Genomic DNA, 25,741 nt, shown 5'->3' with positions numbered 1-25,741 from the left:
TTCCTTCGGAGTTTGGAAGACTGTTATGGGTCAGTACCCGCAGGGGCCCCCGGGGGTAAAAAGCCAGCCCTCGGTGGTGTAGGGGAGCAGGCACCAAGGGGCGGAGAGCTGCCGGGCCCTCCCTGAACAAAGACTGGGTGGGCGGTGGCTTGAGTCTCCGCACCCCGCCTCCCGCAGCGCCCGCCGAGCACCGACCCACAGCGAGGCGGGAGGAGAGAGCATGGCGGGGGCCGGGGAGGTGCTGCTACCTCTGCTCCTGCAGCTCGGGAGTCTGGTGCTGGCCGCATGCGGTGAGTCGGGGCGTCCAGGGTGTGCCCCCACTTCTGGCTCGGCCCGGCAATCCGTCAGACAGGGCTAGACCATTTCTCTAGCCCCGCCTCGGCAACTTGTCCCTGGCCGGCCTCAGTGCTCTCTCCGTACTCCCCGTCGGTGGGCGAGCAGAGTGGGGGAGGGGCGGCCAGGCAGGGGTTCCTGGACTGGGCCAGGTCCTCCTGCCGTCCCTGCCAAGGAGTCCTGAGCAACAATGAAGCAGAGGCTGTCCTGGTATCTGGGTGTCTGAAGTTAATTATTTCTATTGAGAGAAGGGGAGGGGGGAGGGGGAATGCTCTCTGTGGGAACTGACTTTGTCCTGTCAGACTGTAGCCTTTGGGGCTTGCACGAATGGATGGTCTCTGCAGGAACAGGGTAGGAGGAAGCTGAGGGGGAACCCGAATTCAGTTTCTGGGGTGCAGCCAGGCTCGTGCCACTTCCAGGAGGATTTTCTGCAGATCTTCTAGGAAAGTAACTGGCCCTGTTTTCAGCTGGGGATTCCAGTGGACCAGAGGACAACCCCCGCCCAGGTCTCTGCTTCCTTGACCCCCCTCTGCTGTGCCTGCTTAAGTTGAACCAGAGGAGCAGGCTGGAGTGCTGGGTCTGCGGGGGTAGCGGAGCTGGAGGAGGTCATGTTTGGATGGAGGGATTCAGATACTGAGACCCCCATCCACAAACACCTTTCATGTGGTTATGGAACAGCTGGGAAACCGGGGAACTGGTGGGGACTAAGAGGGGTACCGAAGGGTGGTGCTGAGTCCCAGACTTAGGCAGCTGAGTGCGTTGGGGTGGCACTAACTGAGCCGTGGGTAGAGATATTGGACTGGAATGCCCCCTCCCCGGGGGGTGGTCAATAAAGAAGGAGGTGATACCCCTCTGCCTTACAGGTCTAGTGTCCCTGGGAAAAAGGCTTTCATTACTCCAGCTGGTCCTGATTGAGTTGTCGCTGTGGGAAAGAAAGGCCAGCCGCCTTCAGCGTCCTTTGTCACCTCTTCTGGGGAGCCTCCACTCCCCTTCCACTCTCTGGATGTCTGTGGGAAGCGGCCTTTGCATTTACCTTCCTGGCTTGGGGGTGGGGGGGTGAACTGAGGGGAACGTGGCTGTGCCCCACTCCAGGCCTAGGCTCAGAGGCACATTCCTCCTTCCTGGACATATGTTATCTGGAACCAGGAACAGGCTGTCTTCACTGTGCCGCGTCTACTGGGGGCCTTGCCAGAACGGCAGAGCTAGGTTCTGCTTTCCAGAGCCCACCTCATCCAATATGGGGCCTCCTGTGCTTCTGGTACACACTTATAAACAGTGGGGTGAGGAGTACCTTTCCCCAAAGCAGTTCCTTTACTGACAGGTATAGATGAGTGGGGACATGCGTGAGCAAGTGCGTGTGCACACACATGCATGCATGCACACGAGCACCTGTGCGCACATGTGTGCACATACGCACACATACCAGACCTCCAAATATTTAAAGAGCCCTTCTTGCACATGTCCAACACCCTCCCTTGCAATTCAGCCTGTGCTGGACCCTTGATCAAACATAACATGTCAGGTCTCCAAGCTATCTCTGGCCCACAGTGGATGGTTGGTCCATGCCTAAGGATCCCCGCAGAGTCAGAGCAGGCGTCAGGGAGGCCTTGGTCTGGATGCTGCTCTCTGTCCCTTCTGGAGACTGAACTAGGCTACTCTGGTGCTCTCAGGGTTTCTGTCTCCGTGCGTTTCTGTTGTCGTGGTCTTCCCTGCCTGCTTCCACTCCAGCACCTTCACACACCGTGTCTCCTCCCACGGATGTGGGACGCAGTGGGGCGCATGCGTGCTCTAGAGGACAGAACCCAGGAGACCTTCCCAACCACTGCCCACAGGCCAAGCTGGCTTCTTGCGCGCCCTTTAGGTGGGGAGGTCTCCAGAGAGCGCCCGAGGCTCGCGGACATTCTGGACTATCAGCAGCAGGCACCCTCCCGCTCTTCTGTCCCTGCTGGGGCCCACCAACAGCAATGGTGCCCCCTGGAGGAGAGGCTGGAGCGGCTGGAAGCCGAGGTGACTGACCTCAGGAAGCAGGTACTGTGGAGGCAGGCTGGCAGGGATGGGGTAGGATGCACTTTGCGTTTTGGGGTTGTTTCTCCATTTCACAATCCTTAAGGAATTGTCTATGATGGGAGCTGAGCTGAGCCTGCCCTTCCACTCTGTTTCCCCAGAACAGGGACCTGCAAGCCAGGGTGCTGCAACTGGAGTCTCGTGACTGCTGCTCCACTGCCCCCCAGTGCTGTGGGCTGCAGCGCACCTGTCCTGAAGGGGCTCGCTGGGAGCCTGATGCCTGCACGACCTGTGTGTGCCGTGACGGGACCGCACACTGTGGCCCCCAGCCCAGTCTGCCCCACTGCCGCGGTCAGTATCACCCTGTCCACCCACTGCAGCTCCTTGGGGGCCTGGAGAAGGCACTAGGGTCCTAAATGACATTACTGTCTCCACCTCAGGCTGCAGCCACAATGGCCAGTCTTATGGTCATGGGGAGACCTTCTCCCCAGACGCCTGCACCACCTGCCACTGTCTGGTGAGTGCTTGAGACCCACCTAGATATCCCAGACCTGTCCCTGTCCCTGTGTCCTGTCTGCCTCTCTCTAGCCACCTGTCACTGACATGCTGTGCTGGTTGTTCTGGCGTCTGTCTGCCTCTCCTGCCGGGACTCTCATCCTTGGGATTCCCATTGGTTCTACTTTCTGGAGCTCCATCTCCACATACTTGTTGGGCCCCCAGAGGTGCCTGGTGGAATTGCACGAGAAAGAGGAAGGCTTTAGAGCCCTCTGTATTCAGGTACTGAGGTTGGGAGAGACACATGGTGGGAGACAGTCTAGGAAGGCCAGAAGAGACAGTATTCTGCGGTTTGGATTTCCTTCTATGGCGGTGGGATTCCACTGGAGTCCACAGAGCCAAAGAGTGTTAGGACTATCCCCCTGGTATGGAAGGGGTGCGAAGACCTGCTGGAAGGCTGCTACACAGGGCCAGAGAGGGCAGTGGGCTGCAGGCAGGGGCTGTTCCTACAGAACAGGCAGGGGACAGTGACTAGTTAGATCCCATGGAATAAGAGAGGTCAGACGGGAAACTAGAAAGGCAGCGATGGCAGAGGCTTGAGAGGAGCTGGGAGGACGGAGGCAGTGACTCTGTGGGATTTTTATTGTTTTGAGACAGAGTCTCACACGTAGCCATGGCTGGTCTGGAACTCGCTGTGTAGAGCAGGCTGATCACAAAGTGACAGGGGTCCTCCTGCCTCTGCCTCCCAAGTTCCTTGTTTATTCTTTCATTAGTCTTTGCAAAATTTGAATTTCAAAAAACACATGATTTAAATATATACAGTATACCCCATACAGTATTTGGGACATATCTCTGTTCTTGTTTTTTTGTTGTTGTTGTTGTTTTTGTTTTAAACTGTTTAATGTTGCTGAGGCTGGCCTTGAGATCCTGATCCTTATGTCTCCTCCTCCCAAATTATAAATGTACCCCCACCATACTTGGCTTTAGCCTGAAACTTACTGGGTAGCCCAAACTGGGCTCAACTCAGAGCAATCTTTCTGACTCAGCCTGAGTGCCGGGATTACAAGTGTGAGCCACCACATTAGGGGTGTGTGTGTGTGTGTGTGTGTGTGACTGGTAATTAAACCAAGAGCATTCTACATGTGAGGCAAGCAGTCCCCCACTAATCTATATTCACAAACCTCCTTTGCCATGGTCTTTGCTCTCTCTCTTGCTTCTTTTGAGTTCATAGTCTTGCTGAGTTACTGCTCAGGCTGGCCTTGGATTCATTCTACAGCCCAGGCGAGTCTTGAACTTTTGATCCTTCTGCCGGGAGAGGCATCCCAGTTGGTGGTCAGTTGGGGGGTACAAGGACTCCAGCCAGCTCTAGGATAGAGACCAAGGCTGAAGTCCTGGGAGTTGGTGGACTTTAAAGGGACTCTGGTGGCAGCTTGGTGGCAGAGTATTTGATGAGAATAAATGAGACACTGCTTTAGAGCCCCAGCAGTCTTCTCCCCATGCCCCAAACTGTATAATTCAAAGCCATGGATACACACAGAGACCTTTCAGGGTACATGGTGTCTCGGGACCACTGCTACTCCATATGACAAGAGCCTTTGATGATTGTGTCCCGTGTGGCACAGGCTTGGAGGAGGGGGCAATGGGCTCACCTTTCAGGACATCCTCCTCCACCCGTTATAAATAAAGCCAGCACACTGTCAGAGTCAGACCCTTGACTGCCGCTTGCTGGAAGATGGAGGAAATATAAAAATAGGAGGTCCATCTTTTGATGTTGCCCCAAACATCTGGGTCTCCTACTTGGGGATCCATGCCCAGTTCTGAAGGCTGCTCTGGGGGCCACAGGGCTGTTGAAATGTGACATCCAAAGACCAGTGTCCTTTCCACTGGCCAGGTAAGAGTTAGGGTATAACCCCCACCAATGTTTATGTCCCCCCACCCCGCTGCTCTGCGTTACCCGAGGCCTCGCCTCTGAGCATCTCGGTTGAAGCCTGCTAGGCCTCTGAGGCCTGCAGGGTACCCCAGCATGGACGGTGGAGAGAGTTCGGGGGAGGACTTGATGTCTGCTCTGCAGGCAGGAGCTGTACAATGCCGAGGTCCCTCATGCTCTGAGCTCAACTGCCTGGAGACCCTCACCCCACCTGGGGAATGCTGCCCCGTCTGCCGTCCAGGTGACTCCCTGTTGTTACCCGTGGATCCCCTCGGCCTCTGTGGATCCACACCTGCTTGGGGCCATGCCTTCTCTTGGGTGCTGTTCACCTACCCTGCTCTCTAGTGACCCTTGCCATCCTGGCCGCCAACCTTCCAGGCTGTGAGTATGAAGGACAGCGTCATGAGGAAGGGGCCAGCTTCTTGTCCAGTTCCAACCCCTGCCTCCAGTGCTCTTGCCTGGTGAGTCACTGCAGCCCCTGCCCAGGCCTGCTTGCTTGGGCCATCTCTGTCCCACCCTGCCGTGTCTGTTAGCCCTGTCCATGCCGTGTGAACCTGGTGCTATTCCTGCTAAACACCGCCCCACCTTGAACCTGCGGAAAGTCACACCCAGGGGTTTTACAGACGTTGTCCATTGTAGAGGAGCCTGGTTCGTTGTGTGCCTGTGAAGTGCCAGCCAAGCCCCTGCCCTGAGCCAGTCCTGAGGCCTGGACACTGCTGCCCAGTCTGCCAAGGTGAGAGCCCATGACCCTTTCATTTATTCACGTATTTATTTAACGTGCATGGGTGCGCGGACAGCTGTGCGCCATGTGTATGCAGTGCCTGTGGAGGGTGCGGGGGATCGAACTCAGGTCCTCTGGAAGAGAAATCAGTGCCCTCAAAACGCCGAGCCATCGTTTTAGTTTCCATGACTCTTTCTTTATAAGAGTCCCCAGCAGGCTGTCTCACTGTTTCTCGACTCCAGAGCCCTTCCTTCTAGACCGATGTTTGATCAGTGGACAAGCAATGCCAGGCCAATCATACTCTGGATCGTCAATACCCGAGTTCACATTTTTCCATTGTCTCTTAGTGATTCCGCGACTCTAAGCTGTTGCTTCTCCGTTTGTTTTCCGTTTGTAAGGTGCACGTGATGTATCTACTGATATTGGATAATAAGTGACTATTATCTGCTTAGTCCATCTGACCACGAAAGGGAGGGTGTTCCAGGGGAGTCCTCACTAACTGAGGGTATGCTGTGCTGTCTAGGGAAGGCATGGACGAGCAAGCAGAGGAGCAATGAGGACCTCATCCTGTCTGGGGCACTGAGAATCCCTGAGAGTCTAGACCAGTGGTTCTTAACATATGGGTTGTGACCCCATTGGCAAGCCTCTATCTCAAAAAAATATTTATATTATGATTCGTACCAGTAGCAAAATTACAGTTAACAAGTAGAAATGAAAATAATTTTGTGGTTGGGGTTATCACAACACAAGGATTGTACTGAAGGGCCGCAGCGTTAGGAAGGTTGAAAACCACTGGTCTAGACAGAGGTAGGAGCATGAGAGGAGCGGGGAGAGGAAGGCAAGATGGGGCCCAGAAAGATTCCCATTATTGCCATTCTCCATCCCCAGCCCCGGGCTGCACAGAAGGTAACTCTCACAGGGACCATGGCCAAGAGTGGACCACTCCTGGAGACCCCTGCCGCATCTGCCGGTGCCTGGTGAGTCCTGAGGTGCCCTTGGCTTGTCCCTCACTCTGCCCTGCCATGGGGCCTGCTGGATTCTTGATTTCATTCCACCGGCCACATCCGGGGGCACTGAAAAGAGGCAGAGATAGAGACGATTATATTGTGGGCCCTGTGAGCATGTGACCTGGTGGGCTTGCCTGCTCTGTTTAGCAGGCTGGTAATTTTAGTTCAAGGAATTCATAGGTGGGAGGAGAGCCAATAGGGCAGGACACACTGGGTGGTCAGAGCACCAGAGAGAGAGGAATACAGTTGAACTAGGCAGTAGCCAATCCTGTGACATCAAAACTCTTAACATGTGCCGGGCCAGAATGGCTCTGGGCGAGATGTGGTGGCAGATGCCTTTCATCTCAGCTCTTAGGAGGCAGAGACGGGAAATTTATGAATTTGAGGCTAGCCTGGGCTATGTAGTAAGACCCTGTCTGGAAGTGGTTTCACCTGCCTGTGATCTCAATTCTCAGGAGGCTGAAGCAGGAAGATCATGAATATGTGGACAGCACAGGTTACATAGTGAGACCTTGTCTCAACTATCCTTCCTCAAAACAAACAAACAAACACACACAAAACAAACAAAAAACCCACAAACAAGAGAGGGACAGTAGGATTAAAAGGAATGTGAAATATCTCGAATACTCTGTGTTGCTCATATGTTGTAATGGGTAAGTAGATTACAATATGAAAATTTTTTAAAATATTTATTTATTTATTATGTATACAATATTCTCTCTACATGTATGCCTGCAGGCCAGAAGAGGGCACCAGACCTCATTACATGTGGTAGCTGGGAATTGAACTCAGGACCTTTGGAAGAGCAGGCAATGCTCTTAACCGCTGAGCCATCTCTCCAGCCCCCTACAATATGAAATTTTAATTTTCTCTGTTTCCTTTTGAGTTCCAAAAGTTGACCTTGAAAAAAGTTTGCATGGGTTCTGTGGCTTGAGTTATCTTGTTCTTTGGAAGCTTGGATCTAGAACTTCATGGGTGAGGGTGCTGTTCACCTAGGCCTTGGGGAGTGGGTGAGGAGGGAGATGTAGGGAAAGACACCCTAGGAATCGGCAAAGGGCGCAGTTGAAAGTACGGGCGTCCTGAAGTAGAGGCCCGCCCACACTTTTCATTTTAACCCACAGGCCTCTGAGCGGCAGAGTACTGTCATCCAGAAAACAGACTGAGTCACAGGTAGCTAAGTGACATGCTAGGTTGTACGTCTGTCCTAGCTTCCTAGGGCCTCAGTAACTGAGGGCTACAGACTAAGTCACTTTAAACGACAGAAATATACTCCATGCTTCTGGAGACCTGAGGTCCAAGACCAAGGTGTGGCAGGTTTGGTTACTTCGATGGCTATGAAAGGGAATTTGTGCCTTTCCTGGCTTCTCATCATTGTTGCCATTCTTTGGCTCTTATAGCATCCAAGTATTTTTTCTTAAGATTTTAGTTTTATTTTTCACTTGTCAAAAAAATTTTTTTGAAAGTCTCACTAGATTGACCAGACTGGCCTTGAACTCACAGAGATCCACCTGCCTCTACCTCTCAGGTGCTGGAGTTAAAGGCACGCACACTACAGCTGGCCTCGTTTTTCTTTTTTAACTGTGCGAATATACACGTGTCTGAGTGTGGGTTTGTGTGTGTGAGTGCAGCCCTCATGAAGACTGTCGGCAACAGACCCAGGTGGCCAGGGCTTCCTGCTTCCTCTGCAATAGCAGTGAGCACTCTAACTGCTGAGCCAGCCGCAGCATCCAGAGCTGGCTTCATCTGGGCATTCTCCCTCTGTGTCTGAGTTTCTCTTTATATACGGATGCTAAGTCATAGTGGGTTGGGGGACAACCTACTCCAGTAATAATACCTCATTAATTGACTACATCTTCACTAACTCTGTTTCCCAAAGAGACCAACCATATTCTGAGGCATCAATGTACGAATCTGGGGGGAGGTGCATTTCGTCCCATAGGGACTTCTAATGAGTGGATAGCTAGGCTTCTAATGCCATTTCTGTTTCTTGGCTGAACCCTGCGACGGGGATCTCTCCTTTGCCTACCCTTGCTAGGAGGGCCAGATTCAGTGCCGCCAGCGGGAGTGTGCCAGCCTGTGTCCGTACCCCGCCAGGCCCCTTCCGGGCACTTGCTGCCCAGTGTGTGATGGTGAGTCGGGAGTGGAACAGAGACCCTGGAGAGGCCAGCAGTGCCGGTGGCTGGCCCGGCATGAGTTACCTGTGATGGTCTGAACTGGGGGGACTGGGGCGGTGAGTTTGCCCTGAAGAGCATCTGAGCACAGTTTCCCTACAGGCTGTTTCCTCAATGGGCGGGAGCACAGCAGTGGGGAGCCTGTGGGCTCCCAGGACCCCTGCTCCAGTTGCCGCTGTGCTGTGAGTATGTCTGCCTGGTAGGGAGGGCCTGTCTTCAGGGCCTGTTCCCTGCTGACTGGGCCCTGTTGGCAGAATGGGAGTGTCCAGTGTGAGCCTCTACCCTGCCCGCCTGCACCCTGCAGATATCCGGGCAGGATTCCTGGGCAGTGCTGCCCTGTGTGTGATGGTGAGTGCCAGGGGCAGGCACCAACTAGGGACAGGCTCGGGATGATGGTGAGCTTTGCCTTCCTCGCACCTACGCTCCTACCCCCTCTCACCTCACTCTCACGGCACACACTGTGGTGTGTGTGGTGGAGGCAGGCAGGGCCTCCTGGAGGACTTGCCTAGGTGATCTTCCTCAAGGTGGGATGATATGCCTTGAGATGGCATGATGCCTCCTGCTCAGCCACTAGTCCTCTCCCCCAGACCCTTGTCCTCCTGTCCAGGCTGTCAATACCAGGGACATGACTATCAGAGCGAGGACACCTTCACCCTGCAAGAGAACGGCCGCTGCCTTCGGTGCTCCTGCCAGGTGAATGTGCCTACCTTTCGCCCAGTGCCCAGTTCTGTGCCCCTCCTTAAGGGCCGCTCACTTGACCTTCTTCCTAGGCTGGTGACGTATCCTGTGAGGAACAGGACTGCCCGGTCGCCCCCTGTACTCGGTCTGCCTCTGGCCCCCAGCTCTGCTCAGGTGTGTCTGTGTATGTTCTGGGGAGAACTCTACCCCAGTAAGGAGGCTATGGTGGGTTTGTAAACCAGGGTCCCCATGGACTGGGAAGAACAAGGATAGATGAAGCTATTTAGGTTGCCATGGTGACAGGCCCCTTTCCCTTGCTGTAGCCTGTGTGCTCAATGGTGAGGAGTTCGCTGAGGGGATCCAGTGGGAACCAGATGGACAGCCTTGTACCACCTGTTCCTGCCAAGATGGGGTGCCTGTGTGCAGGGCTGTGCTTTGCTCCCCAATACCCTGCCAACATCCTACCCAGCCACCCGGTGAGTGTCCCGCCAGATCTCATCTTTCCTCTTTGGCTTTGACCAGCCCACCCTGACCAGCCTGCCCCACTTAGGTGCCTGCTGCCCCAGCTGTGAGAGCTGCACCTACCATGGCCTCGTGTATGCCAATGGGCAGAACTTCACAGATGTGGACAACCCCTGTCATGCCTGCCATTGTGAGGTACATTCCTGGGCTTAAAGCTGCCCCGCAGAGTCCCTCCTGGGCCCTCTCCCATTGTCCCTTCCCTGCTCCCAGGACGGGACTGTGAGGTGCTCATTGGTCAATTGTCCTCCCACGACTTGTGCCATGCCTCAAAATGGACCGGGCCAGTGCTGTCCCAAGTGTCCAGGTATGTGTTTATTGTGTCGGACTGGCCTGGGGATCCGGACCTTATTGTCACACAGCTGGATGGGACCAACAGATATCTTCCAAAGAAAGGACTTTCAGAACTGTTTTTGGAACTCACAAGGGCAAGGGTGGAAGGAGAATAAAGACTTGCTACCTTTCTGTGTTACCAGACCACCCTTCTCCGTGATCCTCCATATCCTCTCAGGTGCAGTCACTTATGCACCCATGTAGCACAGGTTCCTGCCGTGCGGGTGCGTGCATGGGGCATGCTCCCCGTGTGCATGGATATGTGTGCTAGGCACACACTTGTGTAAGCTCTACTCAGCACCCCCAGAGACACACACCCATCTCCATCTGCAAGTAATAAGGATTCAAACTTTTCACACCAGTGAGAGAGATATACATTGCTACCCAGAGCCCCCATCCTCCTCTCCCTGATTGGTGGCTCTGGGTTCTGGGAGCACTGAAGAGGCTGCCGGTGGCACCTAGCCCTGTCAACCTCTGCCCGAAACACCTTTCTCCACTGTCTGCTGCCCAGACTGCGTCTTGGAGACACAGGTGTTTGTAGATGGAGAGCGCTTCCCTCATCCAAGAGACCCCTGCCAAGAGTGCCATTGTCAGGAAGGCCAAGCTCGCTGCCAGCCTCGTGCCTGCCCCAGCGCCCCCTGTGGTCACCCTCTGCCCAGCACCTGCTGCAGGACAGACTGCAAAGGTGAGGTCACGAGGTTGGGGAATGGATGCACATGGCATGGAGAACTCCCCAACAGGTACTTAAGCCCTAGGGACAGCGGCCCATAGCTGCCCCCTCTTTAGGCTGTGCCTTTGGTGGGAAAGAATACCCCAACGGAGCGGACTTCCCTCACCCCACGGACCCGTGTCGCCTATGTCACTGTCTGGTGAGTGTGTGACCAGGAGTCAAAGGGAGTCAAAGGGTTGGGAACCACTTCGCACTAATCCGACTTGACTTCATCTTTCTGTCCATCCTCAGAGCGGCAACGTACAGTGCCTGGCGCGTCGCTGTCCGCCGCTGTCCTGTCCCGAGCCAGTCCTGCCTCCGGGAGAGTGCTGCCCCCAGTGCCGCGGTGGGTAGGCAACGCTCCCAAGGCAGCCCCTCCCCGCGATTCCTCCTGCCCCCTCGTGCCACGTGACACACTCTCTCGCAGATGTCCCGGCTGGCTGCCCACCGTCAGGGGATGCGGTTCCCGCCCGCAACCAGGAGCACTTCTTCCCACCGGGAGACCCCTGCAGCCGCTGCCTCTGCCTGGATGGCTCAGTGTCCTGCCAGCGACTGCCCTGCCCGCCCGCACCCTGCGCCCACCCGCGCCGGGGCCCCTGCTGCCCCTCCTGCGATGGTACCTCCTCTGTGGTACCCTTCGAGATCCGGGTGGCACCCCCCATCCCGTTTTGCCATCGGCTATCCGTCTCCCAGCCTTGGTGTCCCTGCTCTTAGAATAAGCCTTCCCAGAGGTCTTCCTTCCTCGGGCGGGCGGTCTCTCCTACCTGGGGACTTTAATAATAATGTTAAGGACTAAGGCCCAATAGCAGGGTCTGGCCACCAGCCACCACGTTCCCCCAGTCCGTGCTCTTCCCTCTTAGGCTGCCTGTACCAAGGGAAGGAGTTCGCCAGTGGAGAGCGCTTCCCGTCTCCTAGCATCGCGTGCCACGTGTGCCTCTGCTGGGAGGGCAGCGTCAACTGCGAGCCCCGGGCTTGTGCCCCTGCACAGTGTCCCTTCCCCGCCAGGGAAGACTGCTGCCCCACCTGTGATAGTGAGTTGGGGATTGGGAAAAACAGGACACACCCTGCTGGGGATCGGAGGGGGTGCTGATGAGAGAGCCGAGCCAGCCTCTCGGCTGAATAGTTAAAACAATTTCTTTTTTTTTTTTTTTTTTTTTTTGTTTGTTTTTCGAGACAGGGTTTCTCTGTGGTTTTGGAGCCTGTCCTGGAACTAGCTCTTGTAGACCAGGCTGGCCTCGAACTCACAGAGATCCTCCTGCCTCTGCCTCCCGAGTGCTGGGATTAAAGGCGTGCGCCACCACCGCCCGGCTAGTTAAAACAATTTCTACTGTAAGAAAAAAGAAAGGGCGGTGGTGACACTCGACTTTAGTTCCAGCACCCGAAGGCAGAGCAGGCGGATCTCTGAGTTCAAGGTCTACCTAGAGACTTTCAGGACAGCCACAGCTACACAGAGAAACCTTATTTCGACAAAACAAACAAACAAACAACAAAATCCTGTGCTAATGCCTGCATTTTTTTTCCTGAGCTTGAAACAATTTAAGAGCATGAATTTGGGCAAATTACCAAATCCCGTCGTGCCTAAGCTTTAACTCCTGTCAGAGAGGTTCTCCCTCCTTGTCACTCTTGTATTACCTCAGCACTCTTTAATCTTCGAGACAGGGTCTCATGTATCCCATGGTGGCCACCAGTTTGCTGTATGCAGAGGATGACCTTTGCCCTGCTCCTCCTTCCTCCGCCTCCCAAATGTTGGGATTACAGGCGCTAATCAGCAAACCCAATCTATTTTAACATCTTCTACCAAATGTAATTTTATTTATTTATTTAGTACTTTTCTTTTTTTTTTTAATCTTTATTTATTACATATTCAGTGTTCTGCTTGCATGTATACTTGCAGGCCAGAAGAGGGCACCAGATCTCATAGATGGTTGGGAGCCACCATGTGGTTGCTGGGAATTGAACTCAGGACCTCTGGAAGAGCAGACAGCGCTCTTAACCTCTGAGCCATCTCTCCAGCCCCAGTCCTTTTCTTCAAATGAACATACTGGTTAAGTTTATGTAGCTGGAGGTCAGAGGACAGCTAAGTGTTGAGAGTCAATTCTCTTTCCACCCGTTCCCAGGGACTGGACTCATGTCACTAGGCACGTTGGCAAGAGCCTTTACCCACTGAGCCGTCTCACCAACCCCCTAGATGGATTAAATGAGAAAATTAGGCTTGTCATGAACAGATTACCATGAAAATGAATAGAATTAAAGGACAATACTGTTGCTGCATGGTGCTGGCGCATGTCGTCAATCCTACCAGCACTTGGGAGGCGGAGGCAGGTAGATCTCAGTGAGTTCAAAGCCAGCCTGATCTACAAAGCAAGTTCCAGGACAGCCAGGACTGTTACACAGAGAAACCTTGTCTCAAACCCCGCCCCCCAAAAGCACAATACTGTTAAATTCTGCCTGCATGTGGTGGCCCATGCCTGTAATCCTAGGACTGAGACGGTCTAGACAGTAAGATCAGGAGTTCAAGGCCAACCTCAGCAATGTGCTGTTTCAAAAAACATCTATCTATCTATCTATCTATCTATCTATCTATCTATCTATCTATCTATCTATCTATCATCTATCACCTATCCATCCATCTATCATCAATCTATGTGTTTATCTATCATCTACCTACCTCTCTACCTATCATCTATCAATCTATCTATCTATCATCTCCATATCATCTATCTATTATCTATACATACATACATAATAGCATATATGTGTATAATCTGTCCCCTCTGAGCTGGGGTTATAGGTGTGTGGGCAGCCCTGTTTGGCTTTTTTTCTTGGGTACTGAGAGTTGAACTCAGGTGCTTGTGCACGCTGCAAATCTATCCTTAGCCACTGAGCCACCTCTCTTGTGTAGATGAGGCTGCCCTTGAACTCCTAATCATCCACTTGGCAGATGCTGGGATTATAGGCATGTGCTGTTATACCCCGTTCACCTCGTTAGGTTTTTCTTGCTGGTTGCTTGTTTGTTAGGTTTATTTAGTTTGTGTGTATGAGTGTTCTGCCTGCATGTATGACATGCCTGTATGACATGTGTGTGCCTATTGGCCTCAGAAATCAGAAGAGGGCGTCAGACCCCCTGGAACTAGAGTTACAGATGATCACAAACCACGTGGGTCCCCTGCAAGAACAAGTGGTCTTAACTTCTGAGTCACCCCCACTACCTTCCTTTTTAAGGGATGCAAGCAAAATGTCATAGAGCAGTACAGGTCTCCCTCCTTAATCAACCTGCGTTGACGTAGTATTGGAATGGGGCTAGCTTGATCTACACCACTGCTTCCCCAGCTGTAGTCTAGGAGAATTGGAGCCTTCTAGCAGTGGCCTGCTGAGCATCTAACCCTGTCGCAGAGCCTAGTGTGTTTTCCTTATAGACGGATACTAGTATTTCTTGCAGGGTGCAGGGGAGAAAACCTGCCCTTTGGCCAGTCCAAACCCCACCCTGTCGGTCGAGGCTCCTTTACTAGAGCCTGGATCCAGCCTCACCCCAACGTCCCCAGGTGCCAGGTCTTTTGAGATTCTGGCCTCCTGCCCGATCAAGCTCAGGGAATGACTGCTTTCCTCTCTCCCTTCCCTGCCTTCCTATTCGGTTCCCATCTCTGATAGGCTGTGAGTATCTGGGGGTATCCTATCTGAGCAGCCAGGAGTTCCCGGACCCCCGGGAACCCTGCAACCTGTGCACCTGCCTTGGAGGCTTTGTGACTTGCACCCGCCGGCCCTGTGAGCCTCCAGCCTGCAGCCACCCGCTCACTGTGCCTGAGCTCTGCTGTCCAACCTGCCAGGGTATGAGCCACCCGCCTCAGCCCTCCCTCCTGCTGGGCTTCCCTGGGGCTAAGCACCAGAGGGCAGGAGGTTTGCATACAGTTGAACCCCCTGAGATAGGCACACAGAGATTCTCTTACTCCCAGAATCCCCATAAGCATGCATGATCTGCCCTCGTCTCTGTTCCCACTGTCGCCTCACCAACTGGTCCTTTGTGTTCTGAACTTTCCTACTGTTAAATTGTTTTGCTGCCTTTTTAAAATGTCACCCTCTCGAAAGTGGTCCAGTGGTTCCCATTGCCCCTAGTCACCAACCAGGATGGGCAGCTTTTCTAGCCCACCTCCTCTGACCCAACCCAGCTGGTCACCTATCCAGCCTGCCTGTGCCACCCTGTCCTCTCCCAAGGAGGTAGGACATTCTCCTAGGCCTTTCATCTCCATTTCCCATCCACTGTCCCCCAGCCTCTTCATGCATGCAAATCTCTGTGCAAAATCTGATAGTCCTGATAACAGCTTCTCCTGCACCCCTCCCCTCCCCTGCTCCTCTCTGCCTTTCTATCTCTAGCTAAGCTCTGTGTGTGTGTGCGAGTGTGTGCCCCTGTGCATGTGACAGCAGAGGGCTCTGTTGACAGTGGCCCACCTGTCCCATTCCCCACTCTGCCAGGATGCCTGTACCATGGGATCACTGCTGCCCTTGGAGAGACCCTTCCTGATCCTCTTGACCCCACCTGCTCCCTCTGCACCTGCCAGGTGAAGGGACTCTTTGGGGTCTTGGCATCTTCTCGTCCCTTATCTTCCTTCCTGGCCTGGGATGGGTTGTCTGCATCTAGGCAGCAATAAACATGCTTGTGACATCCGGTGAGACAAAAGTGGGGTCAGGTCTCGCCTGCCAGGGAAGAGGGGCTCAGACTTGATAAGCTATGCAGGGTACCTGCCAAGATTGTAGTGCCGTCTGATTGGAAGGTGACGTGGAAGTCCAAGTAACACTGTGCTCTCTCATCCAGGAAGGCTCTATGCATTGCCAGAAGAAACCGTGTCCTCCGGCTCTCTGCACACAGCCTTCTCCAGGCCCCTGCTTCTGCCCTGTTTGTCGCAGTGAGCATAGTTTGCCACCATCCTTCTGTGTGCCTGGCACCTGTGCCCTCCTCCCCCCCTCTCCTTCTGCCAGGTAGACCCACTCCCCACAGAATGTGTGTCTCCCATAGGCTGCCTCTCTCAGGGTCGGGAGTACCAAGATGGGGAGGAGTTTGAGGGACCCGAGGGCAGCTGCGAGCGCTGCCGCTGTTGGGTATGTAGAAGCAAGGCTGAGCCAGGGCGGCCCATGCTTCTGGGTCCAAGCCTGCATGGCACGCCCCTGACCCTGTATCTCCTGCCTGCAGGCTGGCCAGGTCAGCTGTACGAGGCTTCGGTGCCCGCCTCTGCCTTGCTTGCTTCAGGTCACAGAGCCAGGGAGCTGTTGTCCTCAGTGCGCAGGTATACCCGACCTTGTACCCACACTTCAGCCCCCGATCCTATAACCTTCCCTTCACCCCCACCGTGCCTCTGTTCTTGACTGTCCCTCTAATCCATGTTTAGTCTTTCCTCTCCTGGACCAACACACCCTTAGTGGCAGGCTAGATTCCTGCCTATTTCAGTAGTAATAATAATCATGATTAATAACATTTATAAAGACATTTATTACAGGTAAACGACTCTCTCTCTCACACACACACACACACATACCTCACTTTAAAAGCACAGCTATCTTATCTGGATATGCTGTCCTCATTCCTACTTTTTATTACTTTTGTTCATTTATTTTGTTTGGGGAGCCCATCACAGCCTACACATGGAGATCAGAGGACAGCTCATGGGGGTGTTTTCCCCCCATTTTACCATATGGGTCCCAGGGACCCTGCTCAGGTTGCCCAGCTTGGTGGCAAGTGGATTTGTTGGCTAAACCGTCTCCCCTGTCCCCTTCCTCTCATGTTTTGAGGATGGAAAACAGAGACACAAAAAGGTGACCTAAGTTTCCTGGCCACTCAGCTTGCAGGTCGCAAGGTCAAGCTGCACATTCTGGCCTCTGGCTCCGGAATCCCAGCCTTCCTCAGCCAGTCTGCTGCCTCTCACCTCACCCTGTGTAGCCAACCCAGAACCCCCTCAGCATCCCTTGCCTTGTAAACAAGACAGGACAGACATAATCCCCACGGGATACAGGAGAAGACTGAGGCTTGGAGAGATATCACGGGTGCATAGGGCGATTCATCCCGTGTTCCTACCAGTGTTGCCCGATGGGCTTTCATTGATAACTCCTGCTGCCTGAAACGTGATCAAACACGCAAATGACTCCCCGCACCACCGCAGACGTGCGCTCTGTCCTGACCCATGTCCATGCCACAGCCCCATCCTGGTGCCCCCATGTCTTGCTGACCACATGTGGGATGGGAGGGGTTACAGATAGCCAGATCTTGGACTCGAAGCTTACACCTGCCTGCCTGGGACCCAGGCTGCCTCGCTCATGGGGAGGAGCATCCTGAAGGTAGTAGCTGGGTGCCTGCCAACAGCCCCTGCTCCATCTGCATGTGTCACAAGGGCGTCGTCACCTGTGCCCAGGTCCAGTGTACCAGTGCCTGCACCCAGCCCCAGCAGGAGGCCGGTGACTGCTGCCCTCGGTGTTCTGGTACTTGGAACCTGGTGTGGGAGGGAGACCTGGGTAGGTGGTGAGCACCTCCCTGCTTTTAGTGCTGGACTGGGTGGCAGAGGTGGGTGTGAGGGGGCTCCAGGAGCAGTGACCTTCATTCTTGTACACTCCTCAGCCCCAGGGCAAGGGACAGGAGCTGGAGCATGGAGGAGCCCCCCCCTTGACATGGCTGTCAGCCTGAAGGTTCCTCGTTCTCCTCTGTTCTTGTCCCCAAGGCTGTGAACATGAGGGTCGGAAGTACGAGCCTGGGGAGAGCTTCCAGCCTGCGACAGACCCCTGTGAAGTCTGCATCTGTGAGGTAGGAGAGGGCAGGGTTTGGGACTGGCTAATTGATGGAGCAGGACCATGGTGATCAGACAGAGTGTGTCCCTGGGCCCAGGACAGAAGCTGAGCTTGGTCAGTGGGACCAGGTCTGGATTTCGGCAGAGCACAAGGTCCGAATGGGGAAGCTGTCGATGGACCTGGTCTTTAAGGTAGTGGTGTTCAGCGAACAGCCCACATGGGGAGTGTTTACTCTCTACCTTAGCAATAGTGGTGAGGGCTGCGGCGTAGTTCAGTTGGTAAAGTGCTGGTCTGGTGTGCACAAATCCCTGGGTTCAGTCCTAAGTACCACATACATAGGGTGTGGTGGCATATGTTGGTGATCCTGGCACTGGGGAGGTAGAGGCAGGAGGGCCAGGAATTCAAAGCCGAAGTTGGCTACATATCCAGTGTGAGGCCAACCTGGGTTTCATGAGACCCTATCGCCAGAAACAAAAGTGATGAACGGTTTATGGGTACGAAGACAGGCAGTGGAGTGGGGAGGGTGATGAAGAGTGCCGAAGGATTAGAGGTCACGTGATGGTTCAGGCCCCAAGGGGCATGCATCATCTCCAGATTAAGAGCGAGGTGACATGCCCGCACTACCTGAAGACGAGGGTGCGGCAGACACCCTTGAGAATCCTGGTGCTCAGGGGCAGTTCAGCTGCCACGGCTTTGGACTTATCTCTCCTCATTCATTCTTCTTGTAGCTGCAGCCTGGGAGACCTCCCAGCCTTCACTGTCGCCGGCGGCAGTGCCCCGTTCTGGTGGGCTGCCCACCAAGCCAGCGTCTACCCCCTGGGCCCAAGCACTGTTGCCCCACCTGCGCCCGTGAGTCCTAGGCGAAGGGGCCAATAAACTAGGCGGGCAGGGCTGAGCCCCTGGAGAAATGCTAGAAGAGCCAGCTAGCTCTCCCTCGCTTTGCCTCAGCCCTCTCTCGACTCAAGTGTACTGTTTGGCCTAAATGGGTGAAGCCTATTCCACTCCTAAGTGGAAGCTGGTGGGGACTACTGGCCTCTGCGGCCAGGTGCGCTTTGTAGAACATCCTGCCCAGCAGGGGGCGCTGTAGGGTAGCAGTTGTCGGCGGGCTCTTTGGGAGCCACAAAGCACCCTGACCCCTTCACCCCACACTGGGTTATTGCCTTCACAGAGGCGTTGAGTAACTGCACAGAGGACCTGCGGGGGACTGAGCTGATGCCACCAGACCCCTGCTATACCTGCCAGTGTCAGGTGAGTCCTCCTGCTGTGGGGACTCCCAGATCCCTTCTCCTGCTCTGAGAGCTGTGGCCCTCCTCTTCTCCGTAGCTACCCCTGAGCTCTTGCTCACTCTGACAATTGTCCTAAATGTCATCTCCTGCCTACACCCTACTCCACGAGACCTGCTGTGTTCTCTCTATCATATTTACATGACCACAATAGGATCCGACATGGCTCTGTACTCGCCGGACCTGTCCTGAGCTCAGCTGTCACCCGTGGGAGCGCCACACACCCGCTGACAGCTGCTGCCCCGTGTGTAAGGGTGAGTGGCCAGAGAGGAGCCTGGGGATGGAGGAGGCATTGGTGGGTGCCCTGAGGTCTGCAGGTGGAATGCAGCTTCCGTTCTTTTGTGGGAATGGAGATGGTACCCACCGGGGTGGAGGGGAGCTCCAGGAGGCAGAAGAAATAGGGAACGAAGCCTGCGTGTTCTCAAGCCTGAGGGTTTTTCAGGGCCTCGTAGTCCCCAGGCCCACTGTGGGCATTGCGTTTTGCAGTTGCGGGTTGGCCCAGTAGAGGGTTCTAGGGACTGGCATTTTGGATCTCCAGGACTCCATAACCAATCAGTCTGATTCCCGCCAGGCTGACCAGGCTTGCCGAGGAAATGAACACCCTCAGGGTGCTTGCGGAATGGGGCTGAGTTCCAAGAAGGGAGAGTGTTGCTGAAAGGACGCGCATTCCTCCTCCTTAGACTGAGTGGAGGGGCTCTCCTCGGCAGGAGTGTGGGGGATGGAGGGTTGGCAGAATCCCAGCAACGCTTGCATTACCTGCACCTGTCATGGGACCTGGGGACAGGTGGGTGTCAAGGGAAGAGGGTCCAACATCCGCCAGCAAATATGGGCCGTGTGAGTGGTGGCCTCATTGTTCTGGGCAAGGAGTTGAGACCTGGGCTTCATTCCCACCTGCACTGTTGGAGGCAGATAGTAGGGACAGATGGAACTACGACCCTCCTCAGAAGGCCCCCGGAAATCGCAGGCCCCCGGAAATCTCAGGAAGCCCCTCAATAATAGTGCCATGTGGAGTGGCACCTCAAGGAGTGCCAAGAGCTGCCCTGTCCCCATGACTGGCTGGAGGTGCCTAGGGTTGGCACCTGGGGTGAGCAATGCCAAGGTGAGGGCTGAGACGGCGGAGGAGGGGCGACACAGATGATCCCGTCTGTCTGCCCCACAGGAGGGTACAACAGGGCAGAGGGGAAGGAGATCCTCCGCCACCCAGTCTAAGAAGGAGAAATGCGTGTCCTTCCACCGGCACGGGAGTGTTTGAGTAGGCCACTGACCCTCTTTGTCTCATTTTCCCTCAGCCTCTACCCAGTCTTGCACGCATCAGGGCCGCCAGGTAGCCCCTGGGGAACACTGGGCCGTGGATGCCTGCACCAGCTGCTCCTGCTTGGCTGGCACTGTGCGCTGCCAGAGCCAACGCTGCAGTAAGCTCGCATGTGGCTCGGTAAGTGTTTTGGTCCAAGGTGGTAGGAGCGGGGTGCACAGGGCACTGCCATCCCAGAGCCGTGAGGGGGGCTTGGCCTTGTCTTGCCTTCACGAGCTATTAGTGGAGCCATGGATGGTGCTGTTCCGGGAGTGACCACCAGAGGGTGGCCTGACCTGCTCTCAGTGAATCTGGGTTCAAGGGGTCAGAGAGAAGATGGGCGGATGCTCAGACTACTATGAGAGACAGCTGAGACTTGACAAGGGAGTGTCCTGTGACTGACCATGTTTGGGTCTGAGGCCAGGATGAGGCTCCTGCCCTGAGCCCCGGCAGCTGCTGTCCCCGCTGTTTGCCCCGACCGGCTTCCTGCATGGCCTTCGGGGACCCCCATTACCGCACCTTCGATGGCCGCCTGCTGCACTTCCAGGGCAGCTGCAGTTACGTGCTGGCCAAGGATTGCCATGGCGACGACTTCAGGTGTGCATCCTTCTCCCTACTCCCTGCCGCCTAAACCTGGTGCCTCTGACCTCTGGCACCCAGGCCCTTCCTTCCCATAGTGTCCACGTGACTAATGATGACCGGGGCCGGAGGGGTGTGGCCTGGACCCAAGAGGTGGCGGTGCTGTTGGGAACCGTGGCTGTGAGGCTGCTGCAGGGCAGGACAGTCGTGGTGAGCCAAGGACGTGGGGAAGGTCAGTCCAGCACAGCTCACCTGCCTGGCCTAGCACGGCCCCTCCCTTCTCCCTCTCTTTCCCAGGTGGACCAGCGCACGGTGACCTTGCCCTTCCTTCAGGAGCCCCTGCTGTACATTGAACTTCGAGGTCACACTGTGATCCTGCATGCCCAGCCTGGACTTCAGGTGTGGTTAGGGGGCAACGGGGTCCCATGCTTCCTACATTCTACAAAGACAGGTGCCTACTCCTGCCAGGTGGAAGGAGGAGCCAGAAGGGAGAGCGCACAGCTACATCCTCAAAAGGCTCTGTCCTGAGCCTGTTTTCAGTCTTGGCTCAGCCCTCCATATCCTGAGACTCTGAGCCATCATCAGCCTTCTCTGGGCCTCAGTTTGCCTGTCTGTAAAGTGGGGAGTTGATAGGGTTAGGGAAGCGGCCAAGAAGGTGTACAAGGTGGTCTCTGTGGGTTCTCCCAACTCCCATGGGGGAAGGTGGCTTGCTCTCTTGCTTCCAGCCAGAGTCCTAACAGACAAACCCATGCTTGTGTGCCCTTGATCCAAACTCTAATTACATTGTATCATCCTTAAGGCCACAAGACAATGAATCTCAGGAAGTGGGTTTTGTTCCACCGGAAACCCAGTTGAACAGTACCCAGGAATAGTGGGCAGGCCTCTCCACCATCAGTGTTTGGCCAGGATTAGGGAAGTGGCCCTTCGATGTGCAGTGTGCCCCTGTTCATCCCACAGCCTGGGAACTATCTGACTAGCACATGAGCTCCTTGGGGTCTCTCTCCTGCATCCCTAGTCCCAGGCCTCTCGCGCAGGTGCTGTGGGATGGGCAGTCCCAGGTGGAGGTGAGAGTTCCCAGCTCCTACCGGGGCCGGACTTGTGGTCTCTGTGGGAACCTCAATGGCTTTGCCCAGGATGATCTGCAGGGTCCAGATGGGAGGCTCCACGCCACAGAGGCTGTGTTTGGGAACAGCTGGAAGGTGAGTGACTTGGGAGCAAGGAGTCGGGGCACTAGAAGAACTGGGCACTGGCCCTTGCTGTGAAAAGGGACCCAAGACAGATTTGGGGGTTTTCATGGAAGGTGGAGGCTTGGAGCCTGTCTCGATTAATAGCAGAGGTAGGATGGCCTGTTGGAAGCCTTGTCTCCTGAATCTCTAAAGCCTGCTCTGTCTCTCCGTCACTCACAGGCTGTGTGACCTTACACAGGTCAACGTCTACCTACTCTAGTCTTATTTTATCTCGAAAGAGAGACAGTGCTTTCCTTTGTTGTTTTGTTGTTAGACCTGTGATCCTCTTCTCCCAGCTTCCATTGTACAGGCATCACAGACCTGAGCGATGGGCACTTTTGATTCCTTCTGTTCCGTTTTGAGAAAGGGTCTCCTGTAACCTAGACTGTCCTTGAACTCTCTGTGTAGCCTTGAACCGGGTGACTGACCCTCCTGCCTCGGTCTCCAAAGTGCAGCACCATCCTGGTTTTTTCCGGGGGGTGCAGAGTATCAAAGTTAAGGCTTTGTACCAGACAAACACTCTTCCAACTGCACCCCATCCTAGCCCATCCTTCGCTATTCCCAAAGGGGGCGCTTTGATTCATTTGCTTTCTCTCTCTCTTTTTTTTTTTTTTTGGTTTTTCGAGACAGGGTTTCTCTTGCTTTCTCTTTTTTGATACAAAGTCTCACTATGTTGTCCAGGTTGGCCTGGACCTTTCTATCTCGCCCAGGATCCCCTCCCCCAGACTTCTAGAGTCACAGGTGTGCCCCACTATGTTTGGCTCTTTAAAGGATGTGTTTTCATTAGCATGTATTAATTACACATAATAATGTATTTCATTTTGACATTTTCATACATGTATTTACTGTATTTTGATTACCTTCCCCATCGCCCTCTCTTGGTCTCCCCTGTTCCCACTAATCCCCTTCCTCTTCCCAGCTAGCCCCCCCCACTTCTACTTTCTTGTCTTTTTTATTTTTTACTTTTATTTTGGTTTTTCGAGACAGGTTTTCTCTGTGTAGCTTTTGAACCTGTCCTAGAACTCACTTTGTAGACCAGGCTGGCCTCGAACTCACAGAGAGCCACATGCCTTTGCCTCCTGAGTGCTGGGATTAAAGGCGTGCGCCACCACCCCCTGGCCTTCCTTTTGATCCCCCCCCCAATCCAATGGTTCCATTTAAGGTTGTAGGTAAGACTTTGTTTGCAGGAGCATGACATGTTCTTCTCAAAGGGAGATTTTGTCGGGGATGTTTTCATATCATGGTTGCTCTCTCCATGTAGGTCCCTGAAGGCCTGGGTCCTAGCCGGCCCTGTTCTGCAGGCAGAGAGGTGGACCCATGTCGGGCAGTAGGTTACCGTGCCAGGCGTGAGGCCAATGCCCGGTGTGGGCTCCTGAAGACCTCACCGTTCAGTCACTGCCATGCTGTGGTACCCCCAGAACCCTTCTTTGCTGCCTGTGTGTATGACCTATGTGCTTGTGGACCCGGAGCCTCAGCTGACGCTTGTCTCTGTGATGCCCTGGAAGCCTATGCTAGTCACTGTCGCCAGGCTGGGGTGACTCCTGTCTGGAGGGGCCCTACACTCTGTGGTAAGGGGGTGATACCAGTTTGCGTGAAATGAAGGCCCAGTTCGGAAAGGAGGGGTAGCCCAGTAGACTGAAGTCTGGGCAGGAAGAGGGTACAGGGAGACATAGCACAATGTCCTTACAGCCAGAGAGATGCTGGGGACCTCTGTGACATGGCTTTCCTCTGTCTACAGTGGTGGGCTGCCCCACGGACCGTGGCTTTGTGTTTGATGAATGTGGACCACCCTGCCCCCGCACCTGCTTCAACCAGCACATACCCCTCGGGGAACTGGCAGCCCACTGCGTGAGGCCCTGTGTTCCAGGCTGCCGGTGTCCTGCGGGCCTGCTGGAACATGAAGGCCACTGCATCCCACCTGAGGCCTGCCCACCAGTCCTGCTTGCTGGCGACTAACCAGCTCGCACGCTGCCCAGTCCTAGTCAGGAGCAGCCCCCTGTCCCAGCCTGAGTTAAGGGTACCCTCAGCCAGGACTTACCTGGTCAGATGTCACCCTTGGTAAGCAGCAACCTCCAGGCCACAGTTGTAGAGAGACAGATCCCCGCTCAGGCAATGGGATCCTGGGCCTGTACTCCAGACATCTGTAGTGCCAAAACACAAGAATAAACTCTACACTTGCCCATGACTTCCTTGTGTGTGTGTGTTTCTTCATGGCACTCGTGACTTCCTCGTGCTGTCTGGGAAACTCTGAAATGGAAAGGTTGACCCAAGTGCTTTGCTCCCTGCCCTGTGCCTAGTCTGTGTGGTAGGCATGACTGATTGTTTTTGTTTTGTTATTTTTTTGTTGGTTTTGTTTTTTTGAGACAGGGTTTCTCTGTGTAGCCCTGGCTGGCCTGGAACTCATTCTGGAGACCAGGCTGGCCTTGAAACTCAGAGATTTGTCTGCCTCTGCCTCCTGAGTGCTGGGATTAAAAGGCGTGTGCCACCACTGCCTGTGACTCTTATGTGAGACCCTCTGTGGATCCGTGTGGGGCTTTGCAGCGGCTGCAGAGCCGCTGAGAAGAGGCACAAACCAAGTCCTCTTGTTTCTTCTGGGTTTGGCAGTACTAGGTACTTCATCTTCTTGGTCACACTTAGAACTGGTGACGTGAGGCTCATCATCTAGGAAGAGAAACAATGCAAGTACACACAGCGTCGTGTGCACGTATGAGAAGCCTTAGAAACAGGTTACGTACATGCACGTTATGTGTGTGTTCACAGTCACAGCATCAGGTGGGCGTGGAGTCAGCACAAACAGCTTGCCAAAACATCACTGTAGGGAGGTAACATGGGTTTTAAGATAGAAATAATCCAGAATTTGAGTCCTCTTTGCCACATATGAGCTGTGAAAGTGAGGGCTCAATGGCCCAGGAAAGGAAGCAGCCGGGATCTTTGTTGTTTTCTTAGGCAACAGAGTGCTAAGTTGAATTAGAGCCCACCCACCTTCCCAGCGCAGCCTTTTGAAGAGAGAGGCCATTTCCATTTGGGGGCCAGAGAGAAAAGTTTGCCCTGGCAGGGATGGCAAGGCTGCAAGAAAGCCACGCTGCTCAGACAACACAGGCTGTCAAGATCCGTTTTTCATTACCATAACGAAATGCCCAACATGTTTAATTTATAAGTGAAAAGGTGACGGAGGAAGGTCATTGGCTAATAAAGAAACTGCCTTTGCCTATTTGATAGGCCAGCCTTTAGGTGGGTGGAGTAAACAGAACAGAATGCTGGGAGGAAGAGGAAGTGAGCTCAGACTTGATAGCTCTGCTCTCTGGGGCAGATGCGATGAAGCTCTGACCCAGGATGGACGTAGGCTAGAATCTTCCCAGTAAGCGCACCTTGGGGTGCTACACACATTATTAGAAATGGGCTAGTCCAGGTGCGAGAGTTAGCCGAGAAGAGGCTAGATATAATGGGCCAAGCAGTGTTTAAAAGAATACAATTTGTGTGTTGTTATTTTGGGTAAAGCTAGCTGGTGGCTGGGAGCTGGGCGGCAAGAACGCAGCCTGCAGCTCCATCAACAAAAAGGCTTGTTTTGTCTCACAATTCTGGAGGCTCCCATCCAAGACTGACTTGCCCTGTTGCTTTAGGCCTCTGGTGAGGGGAGCAGGGATTATTCATTGGAGCAAACTTCTTACATCATGAGCCAGGAAACAAAGAGAGACAAGAC

General features: G+C 54.3%; 1 protein-coding gene across 1 annotated transcript; it reads left to right on the top strand.

The window, feature by feature from the left end:
* Positions 1-220: 220 nt before the first annotated feature.
* On the top strand, positions 221-24,206 carry Kcp (kielin cysteine rich BMP regulator). Its single transcript, XM_075953447.1, has 38 exons — positions 221-290; positions 2,195-2,361; positions 2,499-2,688; positions 2,778-2,854; positions 4,904-5,000; positions 5,138-5,220; positions 5,399-5,492; positions 6,369-6,457; positions 8,523-8,616; positions 8,761-8,840; positions 8,913-9,006; positions 9,266-9,351; positions 9,429-9,510; positions 9,660-9,812; positions 9,887-9,993; positions 10,069-10,162; positions 10,700-10,873; positions 10,975-11,057; positions 11,150-11,243; positions 11,325-11,513; positions 11,758-11,928; positions 14,546-14,722; positions 15,365-15,450; positions 15,705-15,795; positions 15,906-15,988; positions 16,080-16,173; positions 17,186-17,359; positions 17,596-17,678; positions 18,391-18,511; positions 18,831-18,910; positions 19,100-19,199; positions 20,235-20,377; positions 20,661-20,833; positions 20,914-21,025; positions 21,113-21,214; positions 21,850-22,014; positions 23,303-23,609; positions 23,780-24,206. Exons 1-38 carry the CDS (start codon positions 221-223, stop codon positions 23,995-23,997), a joined length of 4,677 nt encoding a protein of 1,558 aa, XP_075809562.1. The 3' UTR covers positions 23,998-24,206.
* The last annotated feature ends 1,535 nt before the right edge of the window (positions 24,207-25,741 follow it).

The sequence above is a fragment of the Microtus pennsylvanicus genome, chromosome 19 (assembly GCF_037038515.1).
Source record: "Microtus pennsylvanicus isolate mMicPen1 chromosome 19, mMicPen1.hap1, whole genome shotgun sequence".
Classification (NCBI taxonomy): Eukaryota; Metazoa; Chordata; class Mammalia; order Rodentia; family Cricetidae; genus Microtus; species Microtus pennsylvanicus.
The sequence above is the reverse complement of the archived record's forward strand: the minus strand, read 5'-3'. Positions and strand labels throughout refer to the sequence as shown.

Coding starts and splice junctions, on each gene's coding strand:
- Kcp (XM_075953447.1), top strand. CDS start 221: ATGGCGGGGGCCGGGGAGGTGCTGCTACCTCTGCTCCTGCAGCTCGGG. Junction 9,511..9,659: donor TGGCCCCCAGCTCTGCTCAG/GTGTGTCTGTGT, acceptor CCCTTGCTGTAG/CCTGTGTGCTCAATGGTGAG. Junction 21,026..21,112: donor TGCAGGGCAGGACAGTCGTG/GTGAGCCAAGGA, acceptor TCTCTTTCCCAG/GTGGACCAGCGCACGGTGAC.